Source organism: Harpia harpyja, chromosome Z (genome assembly GCF_026419915.1).
Source record: "Harpia harpyja isolate bHarHar1 chromosome Z, bHarHar1 primary haplotype, whole genome shotgun sequence".
NCBI classification, from domain to species: domain Eukaryota; kingdom Metazoa; phylum Chordata; class Aves; order Accipitriformes; family Accipitridae; genus Harpia; species Harpia harpyja.
Window position 1 is genome coordinate 93,884,456 of NC_068969.1, and position 17,826 is coordinate 93,902,281.

At 41.9% G+C, this 17,826-nt stretch overlaps 1 protein-coding gene across 1 annotated transcript in view; it reads right to left on the reverse strand.

The window, feature by feature from the left end:
* Nucleotides 1-13,039: 13,039 nt before the first annotated feature.
* RGS7BP (regulator of G protein signaling 7 binding protein) overlaps nucleotides 13,040-17,826 on the reverse strand; it is a 45,250-nt gene continuing 40,463 nt past the window's right edge. Inside the window, exons 5-6 of the mRNA XM_052778371.1 lie at nucleotides 16,565-16,635; nucleotides 13,040-14,044 (exon numbers count right to left, since the gene is read on the reverse strand). Coding sequence (XP_052634331.1) covers nucleotides 13,953-14,044; nucleotides 16,565-16,635 — 163 coding nt within the window. The 3' untranslated portion in view covers nucleotides 13,040-13,952. The remainder of the gene's footprint in view (nucleotides 14,045-16,564; nucleotides 16,636-17,826) is intronic.

Here is a 17,826-nt window from a genome sequence, read left to right on the forward strand (position 1 = left end):
TGCCTTGGCGGGTTCGTGGGAGTGTGATATAGTCAATCTGCCAGGCCTCCCACTGTTTATATTTCAGCCATCGCCCTCCACACGACAGGGGTTTTAACCGCTTGGCTTGCTTAATTGCAGCACATGTTTCACATTCATGGATAACCTGCGCGATAGTGTCCATGGTCAAGTCCACCCCTCGATCACGAGCCCATCTATATGTTGCATCTCTTCCCTGATGGCCCGAGGTGTCATGGGCCCACTGAGCCATAAATAGCTCACCCCTATGTTGCCAGTCCAGGTCCACCTGAGACACTTCAATCTTGGCAGCCTGATCTGCCTGCTGGTTGTTTTGATGCTCTTCAGTGGCCCGACTCTTGGGTACATGAGCATCTACGTGACGTACTTTTACCACTAGCTTCTCTATCCGAACACCAATATCTTGCCACAGTGCAGCAGCCCAGATGGGTTTACCTCTGCGCTGCCAGTTGCTCTTCTTCCATTGCTGTAGCCACCCCCATAGGGCATTTGCCACCATCCATGAGTCAGTATAGAGATAGAGCACTGGCCACTTCTCTCTTTCAGCAATGTCTAACGCTAGCTGGATGGCTTTCACCTCTGCAAACTGACTCAATTCCCCTTCTCCTTCAGCAGTTTCTGCGACTTGTCGTGTAGGACTCCATACAGCAGCCTTCCACCTCCAACGTTTTCCCACAATGCGACAGGACCCATCAGTGAACAGGGCATATTGCCTCTCATTTTCTGGCAGTTTATTATACAGCAGGGCCTCTTCAGCCCGTGTCACCTCCTCCTCTGGCGACATTCCAAAATCTTTGCCTTCTGGCCAGTCCGTGATCACTTCCACAATTCCTGGGCGACTGGGGTTTCCTATGCGAGCTCGTTGTGTGATCAGTGCGGCCCACTTACTCCACGTGGCATCAGTTGCATGATGGGTAGAGGAGACTTTCCCTTTGAACATCCAGCCCAGCACTGGCAGTCGGGGTGCTAAGAGGAGCTGTGCTTCAGTACCAACCACTTCTGAGGCGGCTCGAACTCCTTCATATGCTGCCAATATCTCTTTTTCAGTTGGAGTATAGCGGGCCTCGGATCCTCTGTATCCCCGACTCCAAAACCCCAGGGGTCGGCCTCAGGTCTCCCCAGGTGCTTTCTGCCAGAGGCTCCAGGTAGGGCCATTCTCCCCAGCTGCAGTATAGAGCACATTTTTAACATCTTGTCCTGCCCGGACTGGCCCAAGAGCTACTGCATGAACAATCTCCCGCTTAATTTGTTCAAAGGCTTGTCGTTGCTCAGGCCCCCATTTAAAATCATTCTTCTTCCGGGTAACTTGGTAGAGAGGACTTACAATTTGACTGTAATTTGGAATATGCATTCTCCAAAAACCCACAACACCTAAGAAAGCCTGTGTTTCCTTTTTATTAGTCGGTGGGGACATAGCTGCTATTTTGTTGATCACATCCATAGGGATGTGATGACGCCTGTCTTGCCATTTTACTCCTAAGAACTGGATCTCCTGTGCAGGTCCCTTGACCTTACTTTCTTTTATGGCAAAACCAGCCTTCAAAAGGATTTGGATTATTTTCTTCCCTTTCTCAAAAACTTCTTCTGCCATGTTGCCCCACACAATGATGTCATCAATGTATTGCAGGTGTTCTGGAGCTTCACCTTTTTCCAGTGCAGCCTGGATCAGTCCATGGCAAATAGTGGGGCTGTGTTTCCACCCCTGGGGCAGTCGATTCCAGGTGTACTGGACACCCCTCCAAGTGAAAGCAAACTGTGGCCTGCACTCCGCTGCCAAAGGAATGGAGAAAAATGCATTAGCAATGTCAGTTGTGGCATACCACTGAGCTGCCTTTGATTCCAGTTCATATTGAAGCGCTAACATATCTGGCACAGCAGCGCTCAGCGGTGGCGTGACTTCATTCAGCCCACGATAATCTACTGTTAGTCTCCATTCCCCATTAGATTTCCACACGGGCCATATGGGACTATTAAAAGGTGAGTGAGTCTTGCTGATCACTCCTTGGCTCTCCAATTGGCAAATCAGCTTATGGATGGGGATCAGGGAGTCTCGGTTGGTGCGATATTGCCGCCGGTGCACCGTCGTGGAAGCAATTGGCACCTGTTGTTCTTCAACCTTCAGCAACCCCACAGCCGAAGGGTCTTGAGAGAGACCAGGCAGGGTAGACAGCTGTTCAATCTCCTCCGTCTCCAATGCAGCTATACCAAAGGCCCAACGGTACCCTTTTGGGTCCTTGAAATACCCCCTCCTGAGATAATCTATACCAAGGATGCACGGGGCCTCTGGGCCAGCCAGTTGCAATGGGGTGTTTATGCCACTCATTCCCGGTTAGACTCATTTCAGCTTCCAATACGGTTAGCTCTTGGGATCCCCCTGTCACACCAGAGATACAGATGGGCTCTGCCCCTTTATAACTTGATGGCATTAGGGTGCATTGTGCACCAGTGTCTACTAGAGCCTTATATTCCTGTGGGTCGGACGTGCCAGGCCATCGAATCCACACTGTCCAGTAGACTCGGTTGTCCCTCTCCTCCACCTGGCTGGAGGCAGGGCCCCTCTAATCCTGGTTAGAATATCCGTTACTCACTTTTTGCACACATGAATCAGAAGTCCCTTCAAGAGGATCAGAAATGGCATCAGCCCATCTACTGCATCTGGGGGACTGCTCACAGGAAACTGGAGCAGCAGCTTTCCAAGAAGAATCCTCTTTTCTGGTTGCTTTTTCTCGCAGCTCCTGTACCCGTGCATCCAGGACTGAGGTAGGTTTTCCATCCCACTTCCTCATGTCCTCTCCATGGTCACGCAGGTAAAACCACAGGTTAGCCCGTTGTGTGTACTTTCTCTCTCCTCTCTCTTGGGCAGAGGGGTGCTTACTCCCAATAGCTGCGATGCGGGCCTGTACAGGTGGGGAGGAGGACACATCCACTTTGAATTGCTGGAACTCTCGGGACAATTCCTCTACAGCTGAGACACAGGCCCGTAGGGAGGAAGAGAGACTTCCTTCGTATTGCCGGAGTTGGACAGCCAATTCATCCACCGTTTGTCCATTGCCTTCTTTCCAGGACATTACTGCCAATGAGTTGGCATAGGTTGGTGGTGCACTTCGTAGAAACTTCCACCACATTGGTTGTGTGCATTGGACTTCATCTGGATCTGTGGGTGACTGCGCATTTTCTGGATCATTATAAATCACCTCCAGCACGGCTAATTCCCTCAGGTACTGGATACCTCTCTCCTTGGTGGTCCACTTGCCTTGGTGACATGTAACTTCATCCTTGAAGGGGTATCTTTCCTTTACACCTAACAGAAGTCGCCTCCAGAGGCTGAGGACTTGTGTTTTTCTCCCAATCGCCTTGTCGATGCCCCCTTCCCTAGACAGAGATCCCAACTGCTTGGCTTCCTTACCCTCTAATTCCACACTACTAGCCCCATTATCCCAGCATCGGAGCAGCCAGGTAACAATGTGCTCACCTGGGTGGCGGCTAAAATCTTTTCGCATGTCACGCAACTCACTCAGGGATAGAGATTGGGTAATTATTTCAGGTTCTGCCTCTTCCTCCTGTTCTCGCGATGACCCTGGTTCATCTTCATCTCTCACTAAGCGAACTGATTTCTTTGTGTGTTTCTTTTTCTGTACAGGGGCGACTGATACTGGCACAAGTTGGTTCTCTGGTTTAGCTGCAGAATCTGTCACCGGGATTGGGGTAGCCACACCGCCTGTTGCCGGGGTAGGGGTAGCCATGGTGCCTGTTGCTGGGGTAGGGGTAGCCATGGTGCCTGTTGTCCTGTTTTTCATCTTTTCCCCCTTTTCCCCCTGAGGGTGCTGCCTAATATCAAGCAGTGTTTGGTAGATACTGGCCAGGGCCCAGCACAGTGCAGCGAGTTGTACGTCTTTGGAATAGCCACAGCATTTTTCTTTCAAATAATCTACCACTTCATGAGGGTTCTGTAGTTGTTCAGGAGTGAACTTCCAAGCCACTGGAGGTGAGAAGTTCTCTAGATACCTGCCCATATCCTCCCACATGCCGTGCCACCCATGAATATCCAGCTTTGGGGCAGATCTCTGGGTGGTACTCTTAAAGAGCCTTTTTGTAGCCCTAAACAAGACCTGAAACATATTCAGGAGGTACAGCACTAACAGCACACTGGCTTGCGCATCCCAAGGATATTCAAAATTCTCAAAAGCTGTTGTAATTAGTCGGAACGAGAGAAGGGAGGCGAACGGACGGGGGGAAGTATCCCCCCCTAACTTCCCCATGGAGTGAGTGTAATTACCAATAAAATCCGATAGAAGGTGCCCGAGGTATGGAAATGATATCACTGCCTCATACAGATACCAGCTTAACCTCATGACCAGTGATGTAATCATTTCACAAGTCGACATTGCCCAGTACAGCAAAAGATAATCCCAATCACTCTCCCAGAGGTGAGAAACGTAACTACAGGCAATACATAGAGCACATAAGAACTTACAAAACGCCACCATGTAAACAAATGAATCAACATTGTGACCAACATCTATTTATCTAATATAAGAAATGCGTATGACAAATTTGTTTCAACACGCTCTGGCCAGATCTGTCGTTATCTCAACCCTTCCTGCCCCACGTTGGGCGCCAAAAAGGACTGTCGTGGTTTCAGCCCAGCCGGTAACAAAGGACCACGCAGCCGCTCGCTCACTCCTCCCGCCCCCCTCCGGTGGGAGAGGGAGGAGACGGAGGAGAGAAAAGAAAAAAAAACTGGAACCTCGAGGGTTGAGATAAGGGCAGTTTACTGGGACAACACAAAAAAAGGTAACAACAACAACGGTACTAATGAAAGAATATACAAAAAGAGTGATGCACAGTGCAACTGCTCACCACCCGGAACCCGACGCTCCGCCACCGAAAGTCGAGAGAGCTCCCCCCAGCCCGCTCCCCATTTATATACTGACCATGATGTCACATGGTACGGAATAGCTCCTTGGCTAGTTCAGGTCGGCTGCCCCGGCTATGCCCCCCCACCTCCCAGGTTCCTGTAAAAATTAACTCTATCCCAGCTGAACCCAGGACACTGTTGAAACGAAGTATTTCACCAACTGTTTTTACTACTCACTCTTCCCCATATTGTGCGCTACTTTCCTTATTTAGACATTTCTCTTCCACAACAATGTATTTGTAATAGTTCTTATTTTAAAGCTTTTCCAAGCTTACACAAAATAGCATTCCATATCGGTCTAAAAGGACATATCATGGTGGCAGTGAGGTTGGTTAGTAATATATCTGTTCTCAATCCTTCTGTGATCCAAGGAAAATGTAAATATGGTGGAACAGTGATGTGACCTGGGCTGGATAAAAAAAGAGTATCACACCTGTTTCTATTCTATGCAAGAGAAGATCTGATCCCAGATATCAAAGATGATGCATTATATTACATGTGTTTGGGGTTCTTTTTGAAACTGAAAAAGTTAGCCAAATTCTATATCCAGCTGGTTGTCTTGATTAGAAGAATACTAGAACAGAAAATCTTTATAGAGAATGCATAAAAATCCTGGGGTTTTGGAACACATAAACACTCAAATGGCAGAATACTGCTCTTTGCCACACCAACCGGCATTTACATCTAACGTTACAGCTCCTCTTCCACCAGGAACAGAAATTTTGAACAAGTCATCAGTAGACATGATTTCTGCAGTCTTTTTTAATAGAAGGTGTTAAAATGTTTCATCTATAGGGTAGCCTTTCTTAGAAATTACCAAAAACCCATGAGTTGGTAAGAACTTTATTCAGAAATACCTCTCAATTCTCCAATACCCTGTTGTCTTCTTTTGGAAGTTGTATGAAAGTCAAGTGAAAAGACCTTCCTGCAATTACAGAAATGCTTAAATTTTAATTTAGAAATTAACTGTGGAAAACCAGCAATAAGGATTATAGTATCATTTACTAACAACTCGGGGGGTGGGGGGGTGGGGTGGTGGGTTGTGGCTACCTATTACCATCCACCTGCACTGAAAGAAGAGAATTCATATGGGGTTTTTTGTGCAAAAACTGATGAGGAGGTTAAAAGTATTGAGAAATAATATAGCAGACTTAAAATTAGATTTTCTTGTTAAGAGATGACACAACATTAGAAATCTGTTATATTTGATAGTTCTTCACTAGGAAAGTAGTGTAGCACTAGAGCAGGCTGTCCAGGGAAGCTGCAGAATTTCCATCTTCGGAGGTTTTCAGGACTCAGCTAGAAAAAGCCACTTGGAATGGGAGGACAGATTGGGTGATGAGGCTCTACAAACACCTAGCTGCAAATGTTAGCTAAGCCCTCTTTCCATCTCTGAAAGGCACTGCTGTGTCTCACAGCAACACTGAAAAATCGTTGAGTGATGCCAATTTGAATTCTTCTTCTATTCAGATCAGAAGCTTTAGGACTAAGAAAGAGAGCAAAATTATGTTGGTTTTTTTTTTTTTAATTCAGGTAAACTGAGCTGTTACATTTGGGTGGTGTTGTCTTTGTAATGAATTCACAAATCAACAGCATATTCCAGTATTCCATATTCCAAAAGTTAGGATCCCTGCAACATTAGTAAAGGGTTAAGCTGTCTTTCCTGGCCAATGAATCAAGCACTTCAGTAAAATTCACTGTGCTGCTGCACTGTCTGTCATGACTGGGAAAGACTAAAACTATACTCTTGCTTGGGACTTGACAAAGATCTAGAATCTGTTGCAGTTACATTTCCCCATTCTTAAGCTCAGTACGGGTTTAGAGGCCACTTTCTGGAGTGTTTTTTTGTAATACCTTGATCAGCCTCGATTGGGATACGGATAATGAGGTATCAAATGGCTGAGCTGAGCACTGCTTATGGAGGAAATCACACTCTGGCAGTTGCTTTGCAAATTATATCTGATTTAGAAGTGGCTAAGAGTCCCAAATCAGAGCATAAGACATTTGGTACATTCTCTGGTGTCTAGACCAGATCTGAAATAAAATTTAGTGGGTCTTAGGCAAATTTAGGTGCCACAGACCAAAACTTTAATTGTAAAAATGATCACTGATCACGCACCTGAGCCTGCAGTCTTAAACCAGTTCCCATGTGCCTTATGTTCTGCTTCTGTCCATGCCTATAAATGATAGGATTAAGCAACTCAGCTCCTGTTTCATGCTACCTTCAGGATTTGAAGCTCAGCATATTTTACAGGGCACCTAAGTACTCATTTCTGGGATTCCAGATTCTACTTTGGGAGCCAAAAGTCTTTTGAGTTGAGCATTGCAATACTCAGTGCTGTGAGAAACCCATCTCCTTTTGTCTCTAGTTCCATGGAAGAAAGTCAGGTTAATTGCTTTTGAAAAGGAAGCAAATGAAGGTTTCACTGACTCCTTTTGAAAACACTGTCACTTGTTCTTAGCTTTCTTAAAGGCCTCAACTCACCTTCCCTTGAAGTCAATGGTTTCTTTCCATTTACTGCAACTGGAGTTTTCGTAGACATATGCAGAACCTGTCAGTGGTTCCCTATAAGTTGCTCTTGCTCTATTAACAATAGTAAATCAGTTGAAATAACTTTTTTGATAAAATTGTTTTATCATAAAGAATTGAGAAATGTTACTGTTCTCTCAGCCATCTGAGTGAGTAACTCCAGGCTGTTAACATAAAAGACTGTCCAACATTCCCCAACTGCCTCTTCTCTTCTTCACCATTCCCCAGTCTGTAGCTGGGATTCCACCACACTTCATATTCCAAGAGCCCATGTATAGGCATTTCTATATTAGCACGATGTTTTTCATGAATTAGTAATATCAGTGAATGCTGGGACATTTAGCTGGTTGTGGTTCTAGTTATAATGCAAATCATATCAATACTTTAAAATTTATTTAGGACTTTGTTTGACACAGACTTTGTGTATTGTTTCAAAAACATCTATATACATTTTATGCTTTCAATCATGAATAATTCTGCAAAGTGTTTCTGGAGTATATGTCCTTATAAATGTCATGTAAATACATTTAGACTCGATTGTACCTGCATTTATAGAATACTGATATAAAAGCTAGTATAGTTCTATTTCTAGAGATACCTGCCAGGTTGCATGAAAAATATGTTGTATATGGAATTCCTTGTCAAAATTTGCAGAACATCACTAGGGACTTCTAAATCATTGAAGTATTTATCTCTTGCTGACTACTGCTTATTTCTGGCACTGTGGGAAAGCAAAAGCACTATTTCTTTAAAGTATTATTAAAATTATTTGGATCTCGTCAAAGCATCACAACTTTTTCTCTTTTTTTCCTCCTTTCAGTATGCACTTTTCTACTATATTGCCACTAAGTTCAAAGCCTTGACCCTTTTATGTTCATGATACTTGTTTGTGTGTGAAGAAGCTAGTGCCACATTGCAGGTTGAATTTTCCTTGCTTGCATATTAACACATTAGCCCCAGGGTTTAAATAAGCATGATGTGGGTGCTTGTATTGGGTTTATGTGGCAAGGTCTTGGTAGCAGGAGAGTTACAGAGGTGGCTTTTGTGAGAAGGTGTCAGAAGCTGCACCCATGTTGGACAGAGCCAGTTCCAGATGGCTCCAAGGCAGACCCACTACCGGCCAAAGCTGAGCCCATCAGTGATGGTGGTAGTGCCTCTGGGATAACAGATTTAAGAAAGGGTGAAAACTGCTGTGCAACAGTGGCTGGGAGAAAGGAGTGAGAATATGTGAGAGAAACAACCCTGGAGACACCAAGGTCAGTGAAGACGGAGGGGGAGGAGGTGCTCCAGGTGCCGAAGCAGAGATTCCCCTGCAGCCTGTGGGGAAGACCATGGTGAGGCAGGCTGTCCCCCTGCAGCCAATGGAGGTCCACCGTGGAGCAGATATCCACCTGCAGCCCATGGAGGACCCCACGCTAGAGCAGGTGGATGCCTGAAGGAGGCTGTGATCCCACGGAAAGCCCACGCTGGAGCAGGCTCCTGGCAGGGCCTGTGGACCCATGGAGAGAGGACCCCATGCTGGAGCAGGTTTTCTGGCAGGACTTGTGACCCCGTGGGGGACCCACACTGGAGCAGTGTGTGCCTGAAGGACTGAAGCCCGTGGAAGGGTCCTACGCTGGAGCAGTTGGTGAAGAACTGCAGCCCGTGGGAAGGACACACCTTGGAGAAGTTCATGGAGGACTATCTCCCATGGGAGGGACCCCACGCTGGAGCAGGGGAAGCGTGTGAGGGGCAAGGAGCAGCAGAGATGTGTGATGAACTGACAGCGACCCGTGTTCCCCATCCCCCTGTGCTACTTGGGGGGAGGAGATAGAGAAATTGTGAGTGAAGTTGAGCCCAGGAAGAAGGAAGGGCGGGGGGTGAAACGTGTTTTTAGATTTGTTCTTATTTCTTATTAGCCTGCTCCATGTTAATTGGCAATAAATTAAATTAATTTCCCCAAGTCAAGATTGTTTTGCCCGTGATGGCAGTTCAATTGTTGAGTGATTTCCCTGTCCATAGCTCAATCTATGAGCTTTCATTGTATTTTCTCTTCCCTGTCCAGTTGAGGAGGGGGAGTGATAGAGCAGCTTGGTGGGCACCTGGCGGCCAGCCAAGGTCAGCCCACCACAGTGCTCAACAAAAAAGTTCCATTAAGATTGTTGTTGTGTTCTCTAATAGTTTTGTCATGTCTTCATTTTCATTTAGTTTACTGTATTCCCACTGATTTTCTGTATTTACATCTGTGGAGTCTCTGTATCTGCTTCAAACAAAATAAATTTGGGGCTATGTAATAAACACCTCTTATAGTAGTCCTAGCATCACTGCAGTCTAGACAGCTCTTCAACCTCTTGAAAGTCCTCTAATTTACAGTTAAGTATTTACCGTATATTGAAAAATTAATGTCTTTGTATTGTGTCTCATCCCAAGTAAGCCTGCTATGGGATGAATATTTAATAGGTCACAGGGACAACCTTTTATGTATTGTGTAAGTTATGCAGATTTTGTATGCTTTCACATATGCAGCCAGCAATATGTATTTACTGTCTCTTTCTATATGCTTATATTTTGCTTCTGCTCTGAAAACATTACACTTTACACTGTACATAGATAACTGACTTTTTAGACAGGTATTTTTTTATGACATGAAATATCTGTGAAAAGAAGAAAGGTACTACAAGTGAATGGTGGTTATAAAGAATTTGATTTTTCTCTGAAAAGCTGAAGCTGCACAGTTTTAGTAAAAAAAGAGTTGGTGGAACCTAACATATTCAGTGGGTACAGAAATTTTGCTTCTTGTTTCTTACCCTGCAAGAGTTGTGGTGCCTTTAACCTATAGCATTTGCAACTAAAATGCTTAAACCCCATTAAGGATTTAGAAAGCAAGTACTGTTTTCCACCGTATTTTCCCTAAATTGCTTGTTTCCATGCATTCAGGCATTTATCAATGTACAGTTGTCTTTTTTTGTAATACTTGGAAAACAAACAAATAAAAGAATGGTTCTAAATCATCTGTAAGTGATTTGTGTATCATTTTGTTGTGGGAACTTTTCAACTTTGATCTGACATTGCCTTATTCCATTAAACTAAAATGTAGTAATATCATTAACATTTATCTTTCTTGGACCTACATGATGTTCTTAAAAAAAGTAAGGGGCTTAAAAAAAAGTTTCTTTTGTTTCCTTTTGAATTTTAGTGAAAGATAATCCTCTGCATTCCTAACTAAGCCAATTTATCCCTTAACACCTCTTCAATTCAGATATTTACCAGGCCTTGGTTCATGGCCACTATCTATTAAAAGATAACTGGAGGACATTCCATTCACCCTCAATCATCAGTATTCCTTAAGTGGCCATAAAGCTTGGGAATTAAAGCATGTGTCCATTAGAATTAGTAAAATATGTAATAAATACAAGGGGTTTGAGAAAAGCTGCAGGATTGGTTAAAGGTATGGAAAGGCTTCAAAATGAGCAAAGACCAAAATTTTCATAGTCTTTAGTTCAGGAAGAAGAGACACAACCGAAGTTTCCAGAATAACTAAAGGTGCAGGATGTGCATATTATGGTACACCTTAGAGTGGTGCAAACAAAAAGGACTTTAAAGACAACATATGTAAATTTGTTTCCATCACAGAATGTGCTAAAGTTGTGCAACTCATTGTGATATGACTGATGTCAAGACCTTTGCATAATTAATTAACATGTATAGCTTTTTCTCATTAATGTATATTCCATTGCAACAGATGTGGTAAAAATAGAGATATGAGCTGTTGTGTAACTTGGCATGTTAACTTCCATGTGATAATGTGTGGGCAGGTACTACACTAGATACGTTTACTGCTTTATCTGCCCATCTTCCTTTGAAAGTAGTTGTTAAAAAAAGATATCACACTGACCTCATACAGCAATTTTTGTGTGTGTACCAACATAACAAGATTTAAAAAGAATTAACTCAGTTTGCTTGTGTGAAATTTTCTTTCTCCCTTTCTCTCTCATAGCATCACTGCATATTCACGTTTGTGTTCATACACTGTTTTTTTAGAATTAATGTCTACAGGATTAATAAAATAATATCAGTCTGTCTTTTTAGCTTATGCTGAACCAAAATTAATTGGTTAATTGTAATTACAGATCATCTTCTCAGACAGTATTTTTTAATAGTCATTAGACATCAGGAGTTGTTTTCCCAAAGTTTTCACAGTTGCAAAACCTATTGTATCTGTGGGCATGGAGTCATAGAGCAAGTCTATTGGTTTGTGGACTTTTAATGAAAACATGTCAGTGCTGCCACCTTTTGGACATTCCTTAAGTACTTACTACGGAAAACTAGGATCTGATTAACAAGGACATTATTCATGAAGGATGTGGGGAAAACGTCAAAGAATTAACTTTGAAAAAACGTCCTGCTGTGGACTTTGATTCCCTTCTTAAAAATGCATTCCTGCTCACAAGTACACAGCTTTGTGAGTGTGTAGGGATCTCCCTGTGTTAAATGCCGTGTACGCTGAAGAATAGTTTATGACCTAAAATCTTAAAACACATTGCAGTCACCTTTTTCTGTGCTATTTAATGGATTTAGTTATGCATTCCTCAGATAGAATTCATTTTGCTTATGGAAACACACAGTTTCCATCAGGGCCTTTTAGATTTATTTGTCCTCATTGCATTTGAAGTATTTATTTGGGGGCCTGATTATTCAAAAATGTATTTTCTGTCTGGGAGACTGAAAGGTAAAAGGTGAGCAGATCAGTCCAACCTGGAAAAACCCAAAACACTCTGCTTTATCTGAATTAAAAGAAAAATATCAATCCAGAGAAATGCTGGAAGCTGTTACATGAATGCCTAAAACAAGAGTGGTGTGGCTCTTCAGGAAGAAAAATTCCTGCCTTCCCTTCTTGTGAATTAGATCTGAATTTTTGGTCCTTGCTATAGAAGGTACACTAATATTTCTGACAATGTGGGTGTTTCCTTCCTTTCTCAGCAGACAGCATTCCAGGAGAAAAACTTGGTGGAACAATCAGTCAGATCAAACTTTGCAGCTGCCAGATACAGTTCAGTGATTAGCTATCCCTAACAAACTGCTCAGGGGAGTGTACTAATATCCTACCAAAAAACCACAGAGCATTTAACTATATGGGTCTTTCCTGTGACAAGGAAACAATAACTCCTTACCCACCACTAGACCCTTACACAGTAAGAAGGAATTTGGTTCCTGTTGACATGCTGGGTCATGGTCGAATAGCAGAAGGGCTCATAGTCACCTTCCTCATGTATTACTGACTACAAGGGTATGGTGACCTGCTCTATACAGTAGTTACAGATTGTTATGGGTTTCATAGCATTGCAGTCTAGCACAAGTTTACTTCTGGTGTCTTGCCTATCATCCTGAAATATCAGTACAATGAGTCTGACTTATTCATATCTATTGCTGCTACTAGTTGTCATTTTAGCATTTATATATTTATCATAATTTTTTAACTGTCTTTGTAAACATACTTCTTGAAATGGAAAAATTATCAAAACTGTGTAGTACTCTGACAACAAAATTAGAAAAAAAAGACATAGTCTGGCAACATAATTAGAAACAAGACAACATTTAATTTAAATAAAAAACTTTATTAACAATGTAAAACATTTAATATCTTACAGTCTGAGATAATTCTGGCATGCCCTATAAGAGTTAATACTTAGTGATATGCAGATACCATGCTTTGAATTCTGTTGGAAACAAAATGGGTTGGTGTTGTGTTTTACATTGTTTAATACACCTTTTAATAAATTATTTATTTTTTTCCAAAAGCCTGTAGAGATACTACCAGCTTAAAAGGAAATCTGTTGCTTCTATGCATTATACAGTATGTAGATACTATGATTTCTCTGTATTTACAAGTTCTAAATATTTTCATATATGGTTTGTGTATCATAAATTAAGATATTTTTCTATGAAGCTTTTAAATTGAGATATAGTGGAAGACTAAATATGAATGAGAGCACAAAAAGCAGCTGGAGATTTTGTGCAAATTCTGTTATAATATTGTTTAAATGTTTAAGAACTTCAATGCTTTTGCCATTAAATAGTTTTCTATGCTGAAAGACTGTTTGAATATGATCAAGTATTTTAATATGATACTAATAAGAGTACTGTACTATGCACAAACTTTAGCTGCAGTTCAAACAAGAAAAAAAACTTTAAAATTATCTATTAACCATAATAAATGTGTCTTTTTTCTGAGTGGTTGAAAGTAAGCATGCAAAACATACTCTTAAAAGTTTTAAAAACATTCTTAGTTATACTAGATCTATTCCACAGCTGGTTTTTGACCACCATAACTTTAAACTATTAAAACCCTTATTTAGAGAAGGGGGATGGAGTAGAAGAGAAAAAGGAATAGACTAGTGCAGAAAATGTACTTTATAATCAACAGTAGCAATGTTCATCTTTTCAGTGGTCAAATAATAGTGGTTTAATCAAAGTTAAGATTTTCTTGGTGCTTCTGTGCTTAATCTTCTAACTTGAGACAAGACAACACAGTCCAAAGAATCTTCGCTTCCGTCTTCTTACCAATGGATAAGGAGTCAAGTTTAGGAGGCTGCTATCATCTGTGATGAAAAAAACCACATTTTAATACAAGCATGTACACATGCACACACAAAGAAGAGTTTGTATCATTTATGTGTCCTAACGGCACCTACATGATCAAGTAATAGATCCCATTGTTCTAGGCATAGAGTAAATAATAACATGAATTTTGTATCGAAGAGTCTTACAATGATAATTATCATGATCTCCATGATAATACAATAGAAATTTTGGCAAGAAGAATACCAGTTCAGTGATGAAACCTCAATTAAATTGCACCTCCAGTACTGGGAGACCTAAGACACAATAATCCTGCATGGATGAATGATGTTAGGATCCCAAATAAAACCTGAAGTAGCTTGAGATCTTGCAGACATGCAAGTTTGAAATGTTGATCCTAAGGTTAAATTCTGGCTTAATTTAAACGTTTAAAAAGCCCCATTATTGGGTGGTCATTTGTGCACATCAGGGGGAATTTCCATTTAAAACTGCAACACTGGAACATCTTGGCACATCAAGAGAAAAAGCACTTATCTGACAAAGTTAGCACAATATGCTCACCCTGTTTCTGGTTAGCTTTCTACCTTTTATTTATTTCCTTTTAAATTCATATAAAATGCATATATTAGTGCTTATACTTATGTTAACTCATGCACTGCAATGAGCTATCTTCCAAAATCTTTAGAATTCACTTTGAATTTGAGCCATCTTCAGGCATGGTTTCAGGCTAAGAGCTATGCCTCATTATGTTCCTATTCTGGTTACATCAGGGTCCTAGTTTTGATTGTAGGCTCTAGACACTACTGTAAAACAAATACTTAACTATAAGAGCATAGGTAAGACATCACTTAATATTGTGACTCAAGCTTATGAGCCACATCAACTAAATTTCTTATCATAGTAACCTTCCTGCTGTCACTTAGGAGAATTCCATACAAAAAACCAGGTCTGTGAGCCACCAGTAACATTATGTAAAGCTTTTGTGGGCCTGCAATCTTAACTCTGTTCTGGCTGCCACTGAAGCCACTGAAATCAACAGCAAAACACTCATTTACTGAAAGCAGGATTGGGTCTTGTAAAGATCATCTTATTCAATGGCATTCATTCATCTCATAATCATTCTCTTAAACAGTGCTTGTAATTCATATACAGTCCAGACCATATTAATTACCTGTAATGTTGTTTCTTTGTTCTACTTACTTATACTGTTATCTATCTATAATTAATTAAAGGTCTTGGAATATTTCAAAAATTTTAAGTGCTGTATGAATAATGAGTATGACTGTCCATTCCTGAGGCATCCATTCTCAGAAGTCATCTGTAAACTATGATCACAGCTGGAGTCTGGGGGAGCTGCAAAAACACCATTTATGATTACCTGATCCCAGGGCACGTCTCAGAGCTTTTAAACTCCAGCTGACATGTTTCCCATCCTGCTGCACAGGTGATCAGTGATTTTCTCACCAGTGTTGAAGGGCAGTGTAGACACCAGACAGCAGAAAAGAATTCTATATGCCTTCATCTCTGTTCTGAATTCAAGTTTCTATGTGCTTTATATCCCCCAAATTTGTCTTTTCTTTCCTTATTTCCACAACGCTGCTTTCTTCTAGGCTAGGCATAGACTTTATGGCATTTTTCCAGTTTTTACAATGGCACATCTGTATCATGTATCATAAGCAATTCCCTTTCTCCTTTCACATAATTTTGCATCAAGCAAATCCTGCTATAAACTCTTAAATTGTATAATGAATTCACCTATTCTATATTAATCTCTTACCATATTACGATGAATGCTAGAATGCTTAGTTACTTGGGACAAGATTTAGGACACATTAGGCATACTTCATCAGCTGCCACTGTGCAAAGACTCACAGCATTTAAGAAATACACATAGTCAAGAAGAAATCAAAAAGGAAAATTATTATCTTTTTAATGTTGTTCACATGAAGGAAGAGAGTCCCTGTAGATGTGGAATATTTAACACTGCTGGGCCACAAAATGAAGGCCTATTGCTAAATACACGCATAGGATGGAGAACCTGCACCCCCATACATTTGTATGGGGTGCCTTATAGCTGGCTACTGGGAAAAGCAGGCTGTTAGCAGATTCAAGGCAAGTATCCTTTCTGCATAGAGTCAGTGTTGTGTCACAGAAGCTACAGGCCTTGTAGGGGTAAAGCAAACCCCATCACTCAGTAGGATCCCTATCAGTCTCTGCAATTGAAACCTTTATTACCTTTAAAAAAGAAAGCCTCCTGACACAGGGAATGAGTTGTGCTGCTGCCTTCATGTCACCAGGGAAAGTCTATTATTTTATCTATAGATACCATATCTATAAAATTCCAGAATGCCTCATGTGAAATGCATGAGGCCAAAGTTCACATACTCAATTCTGGCTCACTGAATCAGTAGGGAAGAGACTTCACCTAGATTTTTCTTTTTGTAATGTCTATAAAAAAACCCTAGATTTTTTTCATCTAATGGAAGGCAAACCCTTTAATTATCTTCATTTTCCTTACATGAAGAAAATACAAAACGTACCTTGATTTTTCAGTGGTAAGGGCATAGTCTCCCTGAGTTTACTTAAAAGGTTTTTCATTTCTCTCATATCTCTGTGGAAACAAAAGTTGAAAGAGATACAAAAGAACAGCAGTTGAAGTCTATGGGCAATGGCTTACCGTATAGCTTTATGGTTGACAAGAAGCTCAAGATGACCAGGCAATGTGCATTTGCAGCCCAGAAAGCCAACCGTATCCTGGGCTGCATCAAAAGAAGCATCATAAGCAGGTTGAGGGAGGTGATTCTGCCCCTCTACTCCGCTCTGGTGAGACCCCACCTGGAGTACTGCGTCCAGCTCTGGGGCCCCCAACATAAGAAAGACATGGACCTGCTTGAGTGGGTCCAGAGGGGGGCTGTGAGGATCATCAGGGGGCTGGAGAACCTCCCCTATGAAGAAAGGCTGAGAGAGTTGGGGTTGTTCAGCGTGGAGAAAGGAAGGCTCCGGGGAGACATTATAGCAGCCTTTCAGTACCTAGAGGGGCTTAAAAGAAAGCCGAGAGGGACTTTTTACAAGGGCATGCACCAAGAGGACATGGAGTAATGGTTTTAAACTGAAAGAGGGTAGATTTAGATTAGATGTAAGGAAGAACTTCTTCACTGTGAGGGTGGTGAGGCACTGGAACAGGTTGCCCAAAGAGGCTGTGGATGTCCCATCCCTGGAAGTGTTCAAGGCCAGGTTGGATGGGGCTTTGAGCAACCTGGTCCAGTGGAAGGTGTCCCTGCCCATGGCAGGGGGGTTGGAACTAGATGATCTTTAAGGTCCCTTCCAACTGAAACCATTCTATAATTCTAACAGTTTTTAACTTTTTAAATTAGCAAATATGACACTCATCATTAAGGAGGGCCAGAAGGAGGATCCAGGCCTGTCAGTCTGACCTTGGTGCTGGAGAAGGTTATAGAGCAGATCATCTTGAGTGCCATCACATGACACGTACAGGACAACCAGGTGATTGACCCAGTCAGCATGGTTTTATGAAAGGCAGGTCCTGCTTGACCAACCTGATCTCCTTCTACAACAAGATGACCCGCTTAATGGATGAGGGAAAGGCTGTGGATGTTGTTTACCTGGACTTTAGTAAAGCCTTTGTCATGTTTCCCACAGCATTCTCCTGGAGAAACTGGCTGCTCATGGCTTAGAAGGGTGTACTCTTTGCTGGGTAAAAAACTGGCTGGATAGCTGAGCCCAAAGAGCAGTGGTGAATGAAGTTAAATCCAGTTGGTGGCCAGTCACTAGTGGTGGTCCC